General features: G+C 47.3%; 1 protein-coding gene across 6 annotated transcripts in view; it reads left to right on the top strand.

Moving 5' to 3' along the window:
* PHF20 (PHD finger protein 20) overlaps positions 1 to 21480 on the top strand; it is a 184254-nt gene that overhangs the window by 89361 nt on the left and 73413 nt on the right. For all 6 annotated transcript variants that reach the window (XM_067546848.1, XM_067546847.1, XM_067546843.1 and 3 more), the window contains one exon: positions 8211 to 8489. In XM_067546848.1, the coding sequence (XP_067402949.1) occupies positions 8211 to 8489 (279 nt within the window). The remainder of the gene's footprint in view (positions 1 to 8210; positions 8490 to 21480) is intronic.

Genomic DNA, 21480 nt, shown 5'->3' with positions numbered 1-21480 from the left:
GAGAGGTACCAGGCGCCTAACCGCCGCGACCGGCAGGGACCCCATCAGGTGTCACAACAAGGCCCTAACAAGGGCAATGTACCCCATAAGAAGTTTTGACGGGGTGCACGAGGGCGGCACTTATTTCCCCCCCCCCCCCCCCCCCCCCCCCCCCCCCGGGATCAGTCCAAACCCTTTCAACACAGACTCCGGCCATACCTAGCCGAATGGGAAGCCATCACCACCGACCAATGGGTCCTCGGCATAGTTCGCAGGGGCTATGCACTACACCTCACGGCTTCCCCCCCCCACATTTTCCCCCAACCCAGTCCCTCTTCAGGGACCCATCTCACAAGCAACTCCTCATACAAGAGGTCAATTCCCTCCTCATGCTAGGTGCGATAGAGGAGGTTCCTACACAGGAACAGGGAAGGGGATTCTATTCTCGGTATTTTCTAATCCCCAAGGCCAAGGGGGGCCTGAGGCCTATCCTGGACCTACGTCGCCTGAACAAGTTTATCAGGTGAAACAGATTCCATATGGTTTCTCTAGCTTCCATCATTCCCGCCCTAGATCCAGGGGACTGGTATGCCGCCCTCAACTTGAAGGATGCGTACTTTCATATAACCATCCTTCAAGACCACAGGAAGTTTTTAAGGTTTATGGTAGCTGGATTCCACTACCAGTTTTCTGCCCTGCCATTTGGCCTCTCATCCACACCAAGAGTGTTCACAAAATGCATGGCAGTGGTAGCGGCCCACTTGCGCCGCAAAGGGGTCCAGATTTTCCCCTACCTGGAAGATTGGCTGATCCGGGGCAAGTCCAGGGCCCATGTCAAGGACAGCCTGGCCCTTACCTGCGCCACATGCACCAGACTGGGGTTGCTCATCAACGAGCAGAAGTCTACTCTCACCCCGGTGCAGCGCATAGAGTTTATAGGGGCCATATTAGATGCACGAGAGGCCAGAGCCCTCCTTCCTCAGACCCGGTTTGAGACCATGACCGCCATAATCAATGATCTCCACAGGTCCCCCACGACGACAGCCAGGCATTGCCTTCAGCTGTTGGGACATATGGCGGCATGTACTTATGTGGTGAGGCTGGCTTGCCTCAAGTTAAGGCCTCTCCAGGGGTGGCTGGCCTCAATGTATGCACCGGCTAGACACAGGCTAAACGAGGTAGTGACGGTTCCCGCCCAGGTATTGTCCTCCCTAGATTGGTGGAAGGACCCAGGGGAGGTGCTGTGAGGTGTTCCGTTCAGGGACCTGGCTCCCTCAGTGATATTAATAACAGACGCCTCGGACAGTGGGTGGGGAGCACACATCAGCAGAAACCTGAGCACCCAAGGGCTATGGTCAATACACGAGAGAGCCCTCCACATAAACGTCAGGGAGCTCAGAGCAGTCTGCTTGGCCTGCAAAGTATTCATCAACTTCCTGAGAGGCAGGATAATCCAGGTCCTCACAGACAACACGGCGGCCATGTTTTATATCAACAAGCAAGGGGGAGCACGCTCATCGGCCCTTTGCCAAGAAGCCATTCGTCTTTGGGATTTTGCCGTGAGGCACAGTTTTCACATTTCTGCCTCTCCCCTCCCGGGGGTCAGGAACGACGAGGCAGATTGCCTCAGCAGGTTGTTCTTACCCCGACACGACTGGTCACTGCACCCGGAGGTGTGACTTTCATCTTCCAGAAGTGGGGGGTTCCCCAACTGGACTTGTTCGCGTCGTCCTGGAACAGGAAGTGCCCGAGGTTCTGCTCGCTCCGAGGTCGCGAGACGGGCTCCCTTTCCGACGCGTTCCTCCTAGACTGGACGGGGCCCCTCCTGTATGCGTTTCCCCCCATCCCGCTCCTGCCCAAGGTCCTCTTGAAAATCAAGAGGGACAGAGCGGATATGATACTGATCACGCCAGTGTGACCATGACAGCATTGGTACAGTATGCTGCTCGACCTGTCTATCGACACGCCGCTCCCACTTCCGAGGCGCTTCGACCTGCTCTCACAAGACCAGGGTCGCCTGCTGCACCCGGACTTGGACTCCCTCCACCTGACGGCATGGAGACTCTGTGGCTGACGGAGGGAGAGAGAGCCTGCTCGGCGCAGGTCCAACATATCCTGCTGGGCAGCAGGAAACCTTCCACTCAGGTCGTGTACCGGGCCAAGTGGAAGCGTTTTACTTGTTGGGCGGAATCCCAGGGTGTCCCACCGTCCAGCTCGCCCATACAGGTGATATTGGAGTATCTACTCCACCTAAAGCTCCAAGGCCTGGCACTGGCATCCCTGAAAGTGCACCTGGCAGGTATCTCGGCCTTCTATCGGCCGATGGAGGGGGCGTTCACTATTCTCCCACTCCATGTCAGTTAGGTTCCTCAAAGGTTTGGAGAGGCTGTATCCCCAGGTCTGTGACTCGGTGCCTCCCTGGGATTTAAACCTGGTCCTCGCCATGTTAACAGGACCCCCCTTCAAGCCTATGGCTACATGCCCGCTGCTCGTCCTGTCTTGGAAGGTAGCCTTCCTGGTGGCCATTACATCGGCTAGGAGGGTCTCTGAGCTTAGAGCTTTAACATCAGAGCCCCCCTACACGGTCTTCTATAAAGATAAAGTCCAACTGAGGCCCCACCCAGCCTTCTTACCCAAGGTGGTGTCTCAGTTCCACTATAACCAGAGTATCTTCCTCCCCGTGTTTTTTCCAAAACCACACGGTTCGGAGAAGGAGCGCATTCTCCACCCAGTGCATCTCCACCTGTATTAAAACATGCTACGAGTAGGCGAAGGTGCCGCTTCCAGGACCTGTGACAGCGCACTCAACCAGAGCTCAGGCGTCATCCACGGCCTTCCTGGAACGAGTGCCCCTGCAGGACATTTGCAGAGCAGCGACCTGGTCGTTGGTCCACACCTTCACGTTCCACTACGCCATTGTGCAGCAGGCGAGAGAGGACATGGGCTTCGGCAGGGCTGTGCTGGCAACAGTGGCTCAACGCTGACTCCTACCCACCTCCAAGGTATGGCTATTTAATCACCTATACTGGAATGGATATGAGCAATCACTTGAAGAGAGAAAACAGGGTTACTTACCAGTAACTGTTGTTCTTCGAGATGTGTTGCTCATATCCATTCCAAACCCACCCTCCGTCCCCGCTGTCGGAGTCGGCAGAAAGAAGGGACTGAGGGGCTGCAGGGTCAGCAGCGCCCTATGTACCACGGCATGAGCGCGGTACTCCAGGGGGCGCCGGAGCTGACCCTACGGGGCTAGCTAAGGGAAAAAAGTTTCGGGGATCTGTGCACGGGGCGCGCACACACCTATACTGGAATGGATATGAGCAACACATCTCGAAGAACAACAGTTACTGGTAAGTAACCCTGTTTTTCCTGAATTTCTGGTTATGTTTTCAGCAATAATGTTTCATGTGACTGTTACATTAAACTAATTTATATATAATTTTAAAGGATAACAGTCATATTCTGTTACTGTATTTGAATTCTCAATAAATGATTGGGAAAAAAGATTAAAGATTCCTGCTCTGTGGATCTCATGCTTCAGTGGGGTGACAGATTAGTTGATGGGCATTAACTCAGTCATGAGGCATTCCAACTAGGATGTGAGCCAGATTGGTCATCAGCTGTTGTGACAGCTAGTATCTGTTTTTGCTTCTGTCTGTGAACAGGGTCAGAATCGCTCCACAGCTATTTTTGCTGCTTGGTACTTCAGGGGATGCTTGACTCTTAGCAGTTGGCTTCTGATTTTAAAAGTGCCTCCTTATTCTTTCCAATATTCTGCTGTGAAGTTCCTACTGCTGTTTTCTAAAATTATGCTTGAAATGTGTTAATTTGGACATGCATCAAGGATTCAGTCTACTTAGCACTTTTGATCTTTTTTTTCCTAAACAATTTTAGTCATTTTGGCCTTGGTTTTCAGTTGAGGACAAGCAGCCTAGTCTCTTCAAATGCAGAAAATGTTTGCCCCAAATTGACAAAAGTGCTGCATATCCTGCAGCTGCATGCGTCACGATTCCTCCCAGAGTATCATAAAAGTTGTCAGCTCAAGTCAGTGAATCCGGGCCAGCTGGCTGCCTTAGAAGAGAATAGAGTCAAGTAAACTTGTTGCCACAGCCAGAAGATCTGTGCTGGAGACTGGCATTTTGACAGATCATTAGATATAGGTCCAAGAGAACCATTTCAGTATTTCAAAGTTACACTTTTCCACACTGGGTAGAGTTGAAGGGCTGAGTTCACCTCTTGATCCACAGGCTTAATTTTAATTAGTCTTGAAAACTGAGGAAGTTCCAAAGGAATGGAAGAAAGCAATGTCCTATCAATTTTAAATGAGTAAACAGAATAACCCATGTAACTATAAACTACTTACCTGAAGATTGTGTCCTTTGACGATACATTGAGCAGTAGATTGAGTGGTCAGTGGGTGGGTGAGTGGTAGAATTCAGAAGAGTTGATTTATTTTTCTTCTATTTGTATGAAAGGTAATTTAAGGATAAAAAGTTACTGATCCTTATAGTCTGCATGTTTTAGCTTGTGCCATTTATTGGTTAATATCCTAATAACTTAGCTGAATGTTCTAAATGAAATAGGATCTGCCACAAGCCAAAGGTTCAAGATATATTTATATGATTTATACATTGGTGATCTGTGGCAGAAGGCCAGAATTATGGTAAATAATTTTTATTTTTGTTTTCTATGTCATAAGAACCCCAAAATAGATGGTTGGATAGATAAAGGGTTCACACTGACAGACCTCAATAGTCACACAAAATTACTTGTTTAGAATATTAGGTTCATTTCCACTCAGTGCTCCAGAAAAAGGTGGAACCTCTGAAAGTTCATTGCCAGTATGTCCTCTAAAAATATTTTACTGCCTCCAAATTGGGTAATCCTGATAATCTTGTGCATATGACCAGGAATCACAATAGTTAAGGTCGAGTTTTTCCTTGGCTGTTGTGCATGTGTCTGAAAAGGGAGAAGAGAAGCTTCCACCTCTGCACACACTCCCTTCCTACCATCAAGCTTGGGGGGAGATTATGCTTCCTTGGGGTACAATTCTTTCCCAAAGTCTCCCTGGGTGGAACAGTTGCACACCAACTTTATATTAATTCTCCTGGGCAAAGAATTGCTTATGGGCATTATTCTATGAAGGGGAGAAAATACCTGTATGTTGTGATAACCTAAACTTTGTAGTTCGAAATTCTGGCATGTTTGAGTATTTCCTGTTGTTTCTCTAGAGTTTGAATAGATTCTTTTGTGCCCATTACATTGCATCCCTTCTCTCACCTGCCTCCAGCTCACCCTCAATTGCTCTGTTGCTTCCTCTTCTCCAAACTTAAGATTATCAGATCAATTAGGTGCACCAAGCTTGGATAATGAACTCCTGACAGTCTCATCATGACAATTGTATAATAGTTTCCCTTGTTATCTTTATAATATTTTTTGATGAAGCCTGAGACCCAAGTGGTCCTCCTTGCTGCAATTGAAAATGGTTTCCCATCTTCATGTTACTGCTAAATTTAATCAAATTTCCTTCTACTTTTTTGTTTTATTCTTTATGAATACAATATTTTAGGATTTGGTGTCAACAAATTTTGCCATTCCAATAGCGTGGCCCTATTGTCTACATTTGTTGAAATTATCAAAATGATTTGAAATCACTCACTGTCAGGAAGTTCTTACTGATACCAAAGCTACATTTTGCCTTTCTTAATATTTTTTTCCCCCTTTCTCCTGTTTTTTTCCCTCATGTACAATCCTAAAAAATTCCTCTTCATTCTTGTTTGCTCCCAGTAAATAACTGCAGATTGTTAAATCGCCCCCACTTTTCTCTTAGCCAACCTGCTGTGTATGTGTAAGCTCTCCTACTTTCCTCATAAATGTCTGTCTAGCAATATTGAGTTCTTATGTTCCTTTTCTCTCGCTGAACTCCTTCAGGTTTTTCAGTTTCTTTTAGATAAAGTAGTACCCAAAATTGAGTGCATTTCAAATGCAGACTAGAACAACTTACTTCCTGCTCCATTCCATGATGGCATTGTGTATTTAACCCTGAATTTGCATTTGGTATTTTTGTTACCTCATATTACAAATATTTATCCAAATTATTTTTTGTTCTTATGTCTAGCTCATCTTGGCAGTAATGCTTCCCAGCTTCCTCTCTTCCAGTGACTGTGTCATTTCCTCCTCCCTCCCTCCCTCCACTCTTTTCTGACCATATTTGTTATCTTTTGGGGTCCTTTTGTATTAATTCTGTGTCCTTGTTGATGTTTTCAATTCCTCCCAATTTAATGTTGTTTTTTTTATTAACAGGCTGCTTAATTCCGTTTCCAGTTCATTGAACTTGTTAGCTCTGGATCATTCTATACTTCCCCTTCCCCAGCTTGAGATATCATGATTTAATATTATCCTTCGTGGAGTTTTTCGTAGTAAAGTATTTGTTTTATCTAAATGCTTTACTAAAATCTAAATACACAACATGAACTGCAGTGCCTTCATTCACTAACTTTGCATTTCTGTTTAAAAAAAACACAAAGTAGTCCCTGAAAAAATTATTCTTTATAAACTCTCTCTATTTATCTCATATGTTTCCGTTAGCCTCTAGATACTTAGTGATTTTATTTTACTAGTGATGTAAGTTGGATTTTTGTGACGATAATTGCCAGGATCATTTTTTTCTCTTTCTTTAAATTGTACTGTGTTTGCTTTTCTCCAATTTTCAAGTACTCTTCCCACTTGAACACTTTTTTAGATATAGTTGTCAGCATAACAATAAGTTCAAACCGTTTTGTTTTGTTAATCAAAATGTTACTTTCAAGACTACAATAATTCCCAGTAAAAACATAAGTGAAAATTTTTGTTTGAAACATTAGAATAGATGGGGATGACCTGTCATTTCCTGGCCAATGCAGCAGTGTTCTGTATAGAACATACTCTAGTTTGAAGACTTAAACAAAGTCTTTCCCAGCAGCTCCATTGAGAAACTAATACATAGTCTAAAACATCTCTGAGTAGGAAATATTTCTTGAAATTCATCCTGAATTTACCTTTGCTTAATGTCATGCCTTCACATTTACCCTGTGCAATTTTTAAAAATTTTTGTTAATAAACCTGGTTTACTTGAAGGACAGTTCTGACTTTTCCCTCATGGTAGCACCACTCCACAGCTCCTTAACTTTAACAGATATTTACAGTTGGATATAAAATCAGGAAATCTGCATGCCCAATCAGTTATATGTTAGCAAGCAAAAAATGTTTCTCTTGACCACTGCTCTAATATAAGATATTAATGTTTTAAAATAACTTGATAGAATATGCTATTACCATTTTAAATGAAACATGTTTTGGGCCCCCCAATACAAAAAGGATGTGGACAAGTTGGAGAGAGTCCAGCGGAGGGCAACAAAAATGATTAGGGGGCTGGAGCACAGGACTTATGAGGAGAGGCTGAGGGAACTGGGCTTGTTTAGTCTGCAAAAGAGAAGAGTGAGGGGGGATTTGATAGCGGCCTTTAACTACCTGAAAGGGGGTTCTAGGGAGGATGGGGCTAGGCTGTTCTCGGTGGTGGCAGATGACAGAACAAGGAGCAACGGTCTCAAGTTGCAGGGAGGGAGGTCTAGGTTGGACATTAGGAAAAAGTTTTTTACTAGGAGGGTGGTGAAGCACTGGAATGGGTTACCTAGGGAGGTTGTGGAATCTCCATCCTTAGAGGTTTTTAAGCTGCGGCTTGACAAAGCCCTGGTTGGGATGATATAGCAGAGGTTAGTCCTGCTTTGAGCAGGGGGTTGGACTAGATGACCTCCTGAGGTCCCTTCCAACTCTAATATTCTATGATTCTATGTTGTGTCTGTATCATGTAGTTTCCATAGTGTGCAGCACTGATACTACTGTGCTGCAAGCTTCAGTGATATCTGCCATTGGCCCAAGTTAGCTAAGTTAAGCAAAGGCTCTATAATATATAATGTTCCCTATTACAGAAAAAATTGGTTCATAAAAAATTTTGTTTGGAGATTTGAATAGTAGTTTGTCATCCACAATAAGGAAAGCAGTCCTCAGGTTAGTCCCTGCCAATGCTGTTGATCTCAAAAGCAGCTAATAGCATCAAAGCTTTGTTTGTTTCATAGCTAATACAGTATTTTATGTTTAAATACATGTTAGTGTCTAAATTTTTTTAAGTTTAAATAATCATTTGATAAATATAGCAAAAGCATGGGGGAATCTTATTTGTTTTGTTCTTACAGTAACAAAAACCTTCAAGAGAACAGATGATTTTATTGCTTCAAAAACTGCGACTGTTGACCAAGATCACAAGTTTAGATGCAAGTTCTTGGACTGTTCAAAATCATTCCGCAAAGCCAAGTTGCTGCATTATCATATGAAATATTTTCATGGAGTGGAGAAGGCACCAGAACCACAGCAGAGTCCAGTAAAAAGAAATATTCAAACAAGAGGTTCTTTGGCTTCTGAAAAAGCCAATCAAGGAAGTTCAAACAGAAGGCGGACTACATCTGGTTTGTTGTGTAAGTATGCTGGCTAACTCTTCATTTCTAAAGAGCATTCTAGTAGCTAGAATGAAAAGGAAGATAAGTGGAAAGCATTTCGGTTATATGATAGATATTAGACAAAGAAGGGTTCTTTGGTTTCATCTTCGGATTCTTCTTTTATGTTTCTCACTGAACTGAGATCTTATTTAGAAACATAAGTACAAATGGTATCATTTAACAATATTTTGAGATCAGAGATTATGAAACTCACTCTGAGTTGATTCCGTCCTCCAGAAACTGATTTATCCTAGCAGCTTCTTTTCCTCCTCTTTAGCGATTTATTCCACTACTAAACCTTTGTGTGTATAACTCCAAAAAACAAACAAACACCTGAATTACTGGAATCCTTTCATTTCATTTTTGCTTGGCAATGTCCTTCTTCCCCAAACAATATTTTTAGAAGAGGAAAGGACAAGAAAAGTTCTTTCATCAACCAGTCTAAATGTGTAACTCATTTCTTTCTCACTCATCCGGAAGAAGGGATAAAAGTAACTAAAAGTCCAATCTCACTTATGATTTCTGTGGTAATTACTGTCTTGCTTGCTGGTTGAACTCTGACAAGAATCCTGTTATGCACGACTACAAGTGTAGGAGTTGAGTTCTTGTGAAAGAATTTTGTGTAATTTACTTGAGTTGAAGAGGGAAAAATCAGAAAGGCATGGGAAAATGCAAGATTCTCATTAGGTTACACCCACTTGTATCCTTCAAAACTGAATCTTGTTGGTTGTCTTCTGCTTTGTTTTTGTTCTTTGCAGTGCCTTCTTTCTTTCAACAATGTGCTCACTAGAATTATGCATGATATTCCAGATAAAATATTTCTAGTGTCTTACATAATACCGGAGTGATATTTTAGGTTTATATTCTGTATTTTTGTATCTTATGACCTTGTTGTTTGGAATAGATATTCTTACTTCACTTTAGTGGGCTATTTTTTTATTGAGTTCCACTTAAACAGTAGTTTTTATGGATTTTCTTCTCCTCTTAGCCCATATTTGTAAAATCAGTATTTCAAAATATATCTTATCGTACCACATCATAGTGCGTAGGGATAAAGACAAGGCTGCAGTGTACACCTAAATTCTGAATTTCCTTGCTTTTCTTAGTTTAAAATCTCAAATGCTTAATGTTGCATTAACATTTTATAAAATTAATTATTTTATACAGTTAAATAACATAACTCACAATATTTTTGTGTAACTAATTAAAAAGCAGGAACTAGTTATTTTAAACCAATATTAAATCAAGATGTATATAATTTTAAACTCCTCCTAGTGTGATCTCTATTTTTTCTTAATGTAGATCTTGCAAAGACAATGGTTCCTCATTTGAGATGCTGCCTCTCCTGTTCATATATCACTTACCTACCAGAAAGTAATTTTTAGTACCTTACAAAACTAAAAATTCTATGTTCCAAGTAGTTTTACATTTTGTTCCCCCTTCCCCTTCCCCCCTCCCCCCAAAGAAAAGAAAAAAAAAGAAAAGAAAAGTATATTTCAGTGGTGGACTAAGTGTAGGCAAGATTTTCCTTAAACGATTTAGTGGGGAATGCTTTTAATGATACCTACCCTCTATAGTTTAACTATTGTACATAACATTTAAATGAAGTTTAAGTATTGGCAGAAAAAATATTGTGAAGAACTGCTAATGCTTAAGAGAATGATTGAGATGGGCTTCTTCTGCTTCCTGTCTTGTCTGTACCTTGTTCCTACCTTATATGATCTGGCCCTGAGCTGCATTTCTAGTTATTTTAATAACTTGATCTACAGAAATTCTAGTCTACTTTTTTGTAATATTTCTTGGTTCCTCCTTGATCATCCCAGCCTCTGAGAACTTGATGTCCTCTTAAGTTATTCTTGAGCGAGAATACAGGCCATCTCTTGTGTATCCAGATGCCTGAGGAATGAACACCTCAGTGTTACCGCAGTTTCAGCTTAATCAGAATTTACATCTATGTGTAAAGGACTCAGTTATTTTAACACAAGCTCTTTTAATTGTTGTTGCTGTCCTGATACCAGAAGTAATGGAAAAATTAAGTGTTGTTTTAAAATAGGATACATTCTGAGGTTTACTTATCCTCCTTCAGGTTCTCATATTGCTATATTATGTGCTTCATGTTCTAAACTTTCCTTTCATCTCTTTAAAGTTGTTACTTGGACCTGCTGCTCAATAAGATAAAGAGCCTTCAAACATTTTATAACTATTTAAGGTACCTTTGGAAGTGTCCCTGATTTCAAATTTCTGTTTGTCAACAATGTATATAGTCCATTGTCCTTTGTTAACATTTCCCTTTCTACAATATTTTTGCCACAAAATAAAAATACCAGTTGTTTTGAATATAACCACCCAAAACTGCCAACCCAAAGCATTAAAAAAATCCTGAGTATACCATAGGTGCCTTCAAAGGGAGATTTTAAAAAATAACAATGTTGGGGTTATTGTTGTTTGTCTCTGGGTTTTTGAGCCTTAACTACAATCATCGGCAAGCATTTACTGTGGAGTTTGAGTTCTTCACCACTCCTGCTGTCTTTTTAAAAAGAGAATGTCAACTTAAGTTTGCCCTAAAATGTAAATGCATAGTTTTAATAAAACCTTAAAGAATACAAATTTCTACATGTTTAAAAATTCCAAAGAAGACTATTTAAAAAACAAAATAAAATAAAAACTTCCCTGTAGCGTTCAAAATCCAAATCTTGCATTTCTACGAATCTGAAAAGGAAACTGACTGTGAACAAGAGTGTAATTGTAATTGACTTTATTGCTTTTCATTGTCCAAATTGTGAGGAGCAAAAAAGTAAACAAAATATAAAAACAGGTACATTGGTATCTATTTTTAAATTGACTCTCTCCCTTTAACATCTCTTCTCCCTGATTTCCAGTGTTTTGCTCTGTCATCTGCTAAAGAAAAAGACTGGAAATGATTTGCCCCGCATTATCCTGATGATAGCAGGGAGCACTCTGGCTGCAGCAGCAGCACGAATGACAAAATCTGTCTTTAGCTTTTATTGCTGTTTGTTATAGGGGAGGGGAAGGTGTGCTGTCACTTGTTCCATGTTTTAATGAGCTCCATTCATCTGCACAGATCTGATGGATCCGTAGATAGGTGGGTGCTTGATAAACCTGAGATGCACTCATCAAGAACAGATCTCATAGGCAGCCACTCTCTTGGTTTAACCTACCAGAGAGCACTGTTTGCCATGAACTATAGAGGAGGATAGTGATGACTGTTCAGTACTCTCCCCTACTACTTAAAGGCTGCCATTAGCAATCCCTAAGGGTGATGCTACTTATTTGCCATCCCTGCAAGGGTGACCTTCTGTTTGGGGGAACTGGGGCAGCCACTACCAGGTACCCCTGAGGAGTAGAAGAGAGCCACAAGCACGCCCACATTCCTCCTCTGGTACCCTGCTTCAGAAGGCATCTTGCACAGTACAAGTGATGTGCAACTCCCTTCTTTAACAAGAGGTAGAATGTTATGCAGAGAGTACGAACACCAAGCTTCCTGTAGTTGGAGCTATGGGATAAATTTAAAATCCACCTGAAACCCATGCAGAAAATAATATGATTAGAAAATAGAATTTGACTTAGTTGAGAACAGGTTTCTTTCCACTAAAGACCTATTTTCCCAAACTGCAGTTACAAACCTCAAATGTGCAATAACAAGTCATCCATCATCCAGCTGTGTGTCTAGTTGCAAGGCATAATTGTATCATATTTAGAAATATTTGTCTAGGGCAGATTTCATGAGACCACTCCAAAGGTTCATGCTAAAAACATGGGTTCTCTCTGAATCTACGGTAACAAATTGAATGCTAATCCCACAACAGGAGAAAGGCTTGCTCAAGTGATGCATAGAAATAGAAATGGGATGGTGGGTGATATGATACCATGTGAAAGCCCTAGAATAGGGTAAAATTCTATATAAGGGCATAAGAACACTAAAATTTTAATTCTCTCTTCGAGTGATTGCTCATATCCATTCCAATATAGGTGTGTGTGCGCCCCGTGCACAGATTCCCGGAACTTTTTTCCCTTAGCAAGCCCTGTAGGGTTGGCTCAGGCGCCCCCTGGAGTGCTGTGCTCATGCCGCGGTACATAGGGCGCTGCCAACCCAGTGGGCCCTCGGTTCCTTCTTTCCGCCTGTGATGGTTGCTGGAACGTCTGCCTCTTGCATATCGCAAGTAGCCTCCCTTAGCATTATAGTGCGTTTCTTTGTTAGTTGATTGTTGATAAGTTAGAGAGTAGATAGTGCTGCCCTTAGGGGCTACATTAGAGCCATGCCTGGCTCCACTGGCTTCAAAGCCTGCACCGTGTGTGCAAAAGTCTTCCCTGTGAGTGATCCTCACGATCGCTGCCTCCGATGTCTCGGAGAGCAGCACAGAAGAGAAAAATGTAAAATCTGCAAAACCTTCAAGCCGTGCACCCAAAAAGAACCGGACGCCCGGCTGAAGGCTATCCTGATGGAGTCCACGCTCCGCCCGGACGCTGAGCCATCACGATCGCCGGCGGCACCGAGCGTCTCCTCGGTGTGGAGCGCTCCGACGGCACCGGCACCGAAGTCTGCAGTGCTGAAGAAAAAGAAGCGGCCCGAGGCCGCCCGCATGGACTCCTCCCTGCGACCGGTACAGCAGGGAGCTAAATAGGAGATGCCCCAGCCACGAGCCGTGGAGGTTACTCCAGCACCGGCATCTCCTCGCAGGGAGCCTCCCCCGACTCCTGGGGGTGGGGGAGCGCTCCTGCAAGGACCGTCGACGCCGGAGGCTTTTGCGGCGGCATGTGCCCTCATGGGCCTGCCCACGTCTCCATCCTCCCCTTGGCCGAGGGTTCCAGGACCGGCGTCTCGAGGTAAACCCGCGCTGGGTTGTCCTGGTGGGTGGAGGAGACAGGAGTCAAGGTCTCCCCCCAGATGGTTGAGAGGGTCGAGAGTGCGGGCTCCCCTCCTAGCTCCGACTCTGAGTCGTCAAGCTCCTCGACACCGAGAGCGGTCAAGAGACAAATGCACAAGGCCACGCCGTTTCAGTTCCGCCTCGCGCAGGGGTCGTAGCTCCGTCTCCAGTACCTCGGTATGGAGCCTCCCTCAGCACTGATCCCTAACCCTGGTCCACAGCCTGGAGCGATCTCCGCCTCTGACGCTGGTGACAGTGCCCATCTCTGCATCAAGTGCTTCGGCGGCACTGCCTGCTCCGGCACTGCGGAGTCGGTCACGCTCTCTCTCGGCTTCACGGAGACATAGGCGTCATCGCTCCCAGTCCCGAGGTGGGAAGCGTCGCCACAAGAGGTCGAGGCGCAGTAGGAGATCTATATCTAGCTCCTCCAGCAGCTCATCCCCCCAATGGCACCGGAGACGTCGGCACCGGTGCTCCTCGTCATCGTCGTCTCGGGGCCGCAAACATCGGTCTAGCGGCTCCGGATCCCAGTCACGCCAGCCAGACAGGCTGCAGGCACCGATGCAGGCACTCGCGTGGCCCCAAGGCCCCTGGCAGTGGCCGTACTGGGGGCCATGGGGTACCCAGATGGGCCAGGGCACCATGTCCATTCACTCTTTGGAGGCCTAGCCAGCACCCCCGCCTCCGGGTCAACTGGATGAAGGTCACCCCTCTGATGAGGGTTCAGACCCTGAGGAGGGTCCCTCCACGGGGCCCCTCTGACAGTCCTCCTCCTCCTCCCCAGATGAGGCGGCGGCCAGGGACCCTAAGGCCCCCCTCTTTGACTTCCGGGCCACCAGGACCTGCTAAAGCGGGTGGCGGGCAATCTGAACATGGACCTTAAATAAATGTCAGAGGAGGAGGACCTCCTCTTTGGGTCATCTGGCTTGGCAGGGCCATCGCGTGTCGCCCTGCCGGTGCACGAGAGGGTCCTGAAGCTTGCAAAGGCCCTCTGGCAGACCCCCTCTTCTGTGGCCCCCACCTCCAAGGCTGCAAAAAGGAAGTACTATGTCCCTAAAGAAGGATTTGACTTCCTATACACTCACCCTGCCCTGGGGACACTGGTTGTGGATGCTGTCAACCAGCGTGACCGGCAGGTCGGCCAGGGCAACACCCCTAAAGATAAAAACAGTAAAAAGCTGGACCTCTTTGGCCGTAAGGTGTACTCCACGGCGGCACTGCAGCTGCACGTCGCTAACCACCAGGCGCTCCTTGGGAGGTATAACCTCAACCTGTTGTCCTCGCTGCAGAGGTTCCAGTCGGTGTTGCCACCAGACCAGGCTGCGGACATTGCCACTGTGCCAGGAAGGAGCGGCAGTGGAAAATGCGGCATTACACTCAGCCAGTGATGCGGCGGATGCCACCAGCAGCGTGATGGCTTCGGCCATCGTCATGCGCCGCTGCTCCTGACTGCAGTCCTCAGCTTGTCCCAGGAGGTCCAGCAAGCCATACAGGACCTCCCGTTCGATGGGGCTGGACTCTTCTGAGATAAAACAGATGAGAAGCCCCATGTCCTGAAAGACTTGCGAGCCACCCTAAGGTCCCTAGGGCTTTACACCCCGCAGGCCGCGAGACGCCTATCTCGGCCTCAGGCCCAGAGGCAGCCACCGCCTCCACCCAGGCCAGCCCCCAGACCTGCTGAACCCAGGAGGGGTCAAGATCGCTACTGAGCACCCAATCGCCGTGACCGCCCGGGGTCCTCGGCGGGGCCCCAACAAGGCTCAAGCAAGGGCAACAACAGAAATAAAAGGTTCTGATGGTGTGCACGAGGGTGGCACTCCTTCCTTGCCCCTGGATCTCTCCCGGCCCTTTGCCCACAGGCTCCGGCCATACTATGCCGAGTGGGAAACCATCACCACGGACCACTGGGTCCTCAGCGTAGTCCTCAGGGGCTATGCCCTCCAGCTCACGGCATTCCCCCCCATCCCGTCCCTCTTCAGGGAACCCTCTCACGATCAACTCCTCGTACAGGAGGTCAACTCCCTCCTCCTGCTCGGAGCTGTGGAAGAGATTCCTCCACAGGAAAGGGGAAGGGGAAAGGGGAAGTACTCACGATACTTCCTCATCCCCAAGGCCAAGGGGGGCCTGAGGCCCATATTAGACCTCCGCCGTCTGAACAGGTTCATCAGACGCATCAGGTTCCACATGGTTTCCTTAGCCTCCATCATTTCCACTCTAGATCCAGGGGACTGGTATGCTGCCCTCGACCTCAAAGATGCATATTTTCATGTTATTATCCTCCCCGGTCACAGAAGGTTCCTCAGGTTCGTGGTAGCTGTCTGCCACTACCAGTTCTCAGCCCTGCCCTTTGGCCTCTCTTCAGCCCCCAGGGTCTTTACAAAGTGTATGGTGGTGGTGGCGGCCCATCTCTGCCACAAGGGGGTCCAGATCTTCCCATACCTGAACGACTGGCTGATCCGGGGCAGGTCCAGGGTCCACGTGAGGAACAGCCTAGCACTCACCTGCGCGACATGCACCAGACTGGGGCTGCTCATCAACGAGCAGAAGTCCATGCTCACCCCGATGCAGCGCATAGAGTTCATAGGGGCCACCCTGGATGCCACCCAGGCCAGAGCCCTCCTCCCACGGCCTTGATTCGAGACCATGGCCGCCATAATTGCCGATTTACACAGGTCCCGACAACATTCAGGCACTGCCTTCAGCTGTTGGGACGTATGGCGGCATGCATGTATGTGGTGAGGCTGGCTCGCCTCAAGCTCAGGCCTCTCTAAGGGTGGTTGGCCTAGGTGTATGTACCAGCCAGACATTCACTAAACAGGGTGGTCACGGTTCCCACCCAGGTACTGTCCTCCCTGGACTGGTGGAGGAACCCAGGGAAGGTTCTGAGGGGTGTCCCCTTCAGAGACTTGGCTCCTTCAGTGACTCTGATAACGGACACCTCAGACGTGGGATGGGGGGCCCACATCAGCAAAGACCTGAGCACCCAGGGGCTCTGGTCACTGGATGAAAGAGCTCTCCATATCAATGTCAGGGAGCTCAGGGCAGTCCGCTTGACCTGCAAGGTCTTCCTCAGGTTCATGAAGGGCAGGATGATTCAGGTCCTCAAGGACAATACGGCGGCCATGTTCTATATGAACAGGCAGGGGGGCGTGTGCTCCTCGGCTCTTTGCCAGGAGGCTACTCGACTGGGATTTTGCTGTGAGGGACGACTTCCACATCTCTGCCTCTCACCTCCCCGGGGTCAGGAATGACAAGGTGGACCGCCTCAGCAGGTCGTTCTTACCCTGCCACGACTGGTCACTGCACCCGGAGGTGGTGACTTCAATTTTCTGGAAGTGGGGGGTTTCCCAACTGGACCTGTTTGCGTCGTCCTGGAACAGGAAGTGCCCAAGGTTCTGCTCGCTCCGAGGTCGCGAGCCGGGCTCCCTCTCCAACGCGTTCCTTCTAGACTGGCCGGGGACTCTCACGTACGCGTTTCCCCCCATCCCACTCCTACCCAAGTCCTCTTGAAAATCAAGAGGGACAGAGCGGACATAATACTGATTGTGCCAGCTTGGCCGCGGCAGCACTGGTACAACATGCTGATCGACCTGTCCATCGATCCACTGATGCTGCTCCCGAGGCGCTACGACCTGCTCTTCCAGGACCAGGGTCACCTGCTGCACCTGGACCTGGACTCCCTCCATCTGACGGCATGGAGACTCCGTGGCTGATAGAGGGAGAGAGAGCCTGCTCCATACAGGTCCAGCAGGTTTTCCTGGGCAGCAGAAAACCTTCCACTCAGATGGTGTACCGGGCCAAGTGGAAGCGTTTTACCTGTTGGGCGGAGTCCCGGGTACCCCACCGAGCGGTTCGCCCATACAGGCAATTTTGGAGTACCTGCTCCACCTGAAGCTCCAGGGTTTAGCACTGGCTTCCCTGAAGGTGCACCTGGTGGGTATCTCGGCCTTCCACCAGCCAATGGAAGGATGATCCCTGTTCTCCCACCCCATGTCAGTCAGGTTCCTCAAAGGGGTGGAGAGGCTATACCCGCAGGTCCGTGACCCGGTGCCTCCCTGGGATTTGAACCTGGTCCTCACCATGTTGACAGGACCCTCGTTCGAGCCCATGCCTACATGCCCTCTGCTCGTCCTCTCTTGGAAGGTAGCCTTCCTGGTGGCCATTACCGAGATAAGAGCATTGACCTCGGAGCCCACCTACACGGTCTTCTATAAAGATAAGGTCTGACTGAGGCCCCACCCGGTGTTCCTGCCTAAGGTGGTGTGTCAGTTTCACTATAACCAGGATATCTTCCTCCCATCTTTCCTAAACCATACGGTTCGGAGGAGGAGCAGAGATGGCACTCGCTGGACGTCAGACAAGCCTTGGCCTTCTACATCGAGCGGACCAGGCCATTCCGGAGGTCAACGCAGCTGTTCGTGGCAGTGGTGAACTGGATGAAAGGCTCACCTGTCTCCACCCAGTGCATCTCCACCTGTATTAAAACATGCTACGAGTAGGCGAAGGTGCCGCTTCCAGGACCTGTGACAGCGCACTCAACCAGAGCTCAGGCGTCATCCACGGCCTTCCTGGAACGAGTGCCCCTGCATGACATTTGCAGAGCAGCGACCTGGTCGTCGGTCCACACCTTCACGTTCCACTACGCCATTGTGCAGCAGGCGAGAGAGGACATGGGCTTCGGCAGGGCTGTGCTGGCAACAGTGGCTCAACGCTGACTCCTACCCACCTCCAAGATACGGCTATTTAATCACCTATATTGGATTGGATATGAGCAATCACTCGAAGAGAGAAAACAAGGTTATTTGCCAGTAACTTGTTCTTCGAAATGTGTTGCTCATATCCATTCCACACCCACCCTCTGTCCCCACTGTCGGAGTCGGCAGAAAGAAGGGACTGAGGGCCAGCGGGGTCGGCAGCGCCCTATGTACTGCGGCATGAGCGCGGCACTCCAGGGGGCGCCTGAGCCGACCCTACGGGGCTTGCTAAGGGAAAAAAGTTCTGGGAATCTGTGCACGGGGTGCGCACACACCTATATTGGATTGGATATGACCAACACATCTCGAAGAACAACAGTTACTGGCAAGTAACCTTGTTTTTCTCCTTTACTTTCATCTGCTTGTTCTTATTTGAGTAGTGTCCCTATGGGTGCTCCACTGTACATGCACTTGTGTCCCTGTGCTGCTAATTGGAGAACTTTGGTAGCAGTGTCTGTTCGACCCGCACATGCGCTGGAACAGGGAGATGGGTTTTCGGCCCTCGACATGCAGGATGCCTATTTTCATGTGTCAATCCTACCTTCCCACAGATGGCTCCTCAGATTTACCCTGGGCCAGAACCATTACCAATACAGAGTGCTCCCCTTTGCCCTGTCATTGGCTCTGAGAGTATTCTCTAAGGTCCTCTCCATAGTGTTGGGTCACCTATGATCTCAGGGGTTATGATCTATCCGTACTTGGATAATTGTCTCCTCAGAGCCCGTTCATTGCATGAGGCCCACCAGGTCACCCAAACTGCTGTAGACGTGCTGGGCCTACAAATCAAAAATCGACGTTCACACCTGTATAGTGCCTAGAGTTTATAAAAAAAAACTATCTCAACTCGTTACAGGTTCCACATTTTGGCCAAGCTCATAGATGCAGTACAAACTAGCCCTCAGATATCCGATATATGCACTGCTACAGACTGGTGACTGACTGGCTGGACAGCAGTTCTGCAGAAAAGGACGTGGGGGTTGCAATGGACAAGAAGCTCAATATGAGTCAACAGTATGTCTTTACTGCCAAAAAGGCTAATGGCATATTGGGCTGCTTTAGTAGGAGCATTGCCAGCAGATCAAGGGAAGTGATTATTCCCCTCTATTTAGCACTGGTGAGGCCACATTTGGAGTTTTGTGTCCAGTTTTGGGCTCCCACTACAGAAAGGATGTGAGACAAGTTGGAGAGAATCCAGCAGAAGGCAACAAAAATGATTACACATGACTTACGAGGAGAGGCTGAAGGAACTAGGCTTGTTTAGTCTGCAGAAGTGAAGAATGAGGGGGGATTTGGTAGCAGTCTTTAACTACCTGAAAGAGGGTTCCAGGGAGGATGGAGCAGCTTGGCTGTTCTCAGTGGTAGTAGGTGACAGAACAAGGAGCAATGGTCTCAAGTTGCAGTGGGGGCGGTCTAGGGTGGATATTAGGGAAAAGTTTTTCACTAGGAGTGTGGTGAAGCAGTGCAATGGGTTAAGTAGGGAGTTAGTGGAATCTCTATCTTTAGAGGTTTTTAAGGTGCAGCTTGACAAAGCCCTGGCTGAGGTGATTTAGTTGGGGTTGGTCCTGCTTTGAGCAGAGGGTTAGACTAGATGATCTCATGAGATCCCTTCCAACCCTAATCTTCGATGATTCCATGATCAGCTAGACATACGCCCCAGAAGTTTGAGGCAGTGGTTGCAGGCACGTCTGTGATATCTCATGCCAGACTTCACATGAAGTGCCTCCAGATGTGTTTCAACTCGGTCTACAGGCCAAACAAAGACAGATTAGACAAACCTCTATCACTGCCCACCAAAGTGAGACATTCCCTGGACTGGTGAAAACACCCAGCAATGTCGGTAGGGGGATCCCCTTCTTGCAAACTCCTCATTGTTACTTCTCACCACTGGCGCAACCCTGATGTCACTTACCGGAACAAGAAATGTTCACACTACTGCTCCAGAGCAGGAATAGATCAATACACCTTAGGGAACGTTGTCCTTCTTCCATGGGAGAAGGACTTTCTCTGTGCCTTCCCACGTTCCCTCTTCTATTGAAAGTCCTGTTAAAAATGAGAGAGAGCAAATGTCATACTGATTGCTCCCTCCTGGCCGAGACAGACATGGTACCCTTACCGGTCTCAACTGGCGACGTGCCCGCCAATCTCTCTTCAACCCATTCCATACTTCCTCTCGTAGAACGAAGAACACGTTCTCCATCCCAACTTGTGGCTACTCTGACTCAAGCCTGGCTCCTTCATTGTTCCAACACATAGGAAGAACCTAAACTTAGTACTAAGGAGCCTGACCTAGGCCACCCTTCAAATTTATGGCTACTTGTTCACTCACATACCTGTCTATGAAGACAGCCTTCCTGGTGTTGATCATCTCGGTGAGAAGAATAGGGGAAATAGTGGCACTGATGGCACACCTCCATATACAATATTTTTTGGGGACATGGTTATTCTCAGACTGCATCCGAAGTTCATGCCAAAGGTGACCTTATCTTTTCACATAAACCAACTGATTCACCTCCCAACCTTTTATCCTAAGCCTCACGGTGATAACAGGGAGGCTATACTGCACACATTAGACTTAAGGAAGAGCTCTGGTCTTTTACTTTGAGACAACAAAGGTGTTTAGGAAATCTAAGCTTTTCTTCTCCATTGCGGAAAGGACTAAAGGTGCAATGGTACTATCTCAGATACTCTCCAAATGGGTCTTGAACTGTATAAAAAACTATCAGGTTCGTAACGTAATACCTCTATCCAGAATCTGCACATACTCCATGAAGTTGGTTTCCTCCTCTGTCGCCTTTCTCAGGAATGTCCCGATCTCAGAAATCTGCAGGCAGAAACCTGGGTGTGTCTGTATACCATCACACAGCGCTATGCAATTACCAGGGATTCTGCTTCCTAGACCATCTTCAACTCCATTGTATTGTCATCCATCATAGACTCTACCCTGAAGCCCCAGCCTCCCATTAGGGATACTGCTCAGCAGTTCACCTCCAGTGGAGCACCCATAGGGACACTGAAGTAGAAGAAGAGGAAATTACTCACCTTATGCAGTAACGATGATTCTTCGAGATGCGTCCCTGTGGGTGTTCCACGACCCCTCTCCCGTCATCTACTTCAGAGTTCTTGTCCAAGAGTGTGTGGTAGAAAAGGAACTGAGGGGTTTACCCACACATGCTGGTTAGCATCTCAGCAGAGCACGAGGGGGGATAGCATAGTGCATGTGTAGGCCGAACGGACACTGCTATCAAAGTTTCAGCAGCACAGAGATGCAAGCACACATTCAAGTGGAGCACCCATAGGGGGACACATCTTGAAGAACCATTGTTACTGCAC

The sequence above is a fragment of the Emydura macquarii genome, unplaced genomic scaffold, assembly GCF_026122565.2.
Source record: "Emydura macquarii macquarii isolate MOO-44397 ecotype Brisbane River unplaced genomic scaffold, CSIRO-AGI_Emac_v2 contig_1170, whole genome shotgun sequence".
In the NCBI taxonomy this organism is placed as follows: domain Eukaryota; kingdom Metazoa; phylum Chordata; order Testudines; family Chelidae; genus Emydura; species Emydura macquarii.
This window is presented reverse-complemented; position numbering and strand designations above follow the sequence as displayed.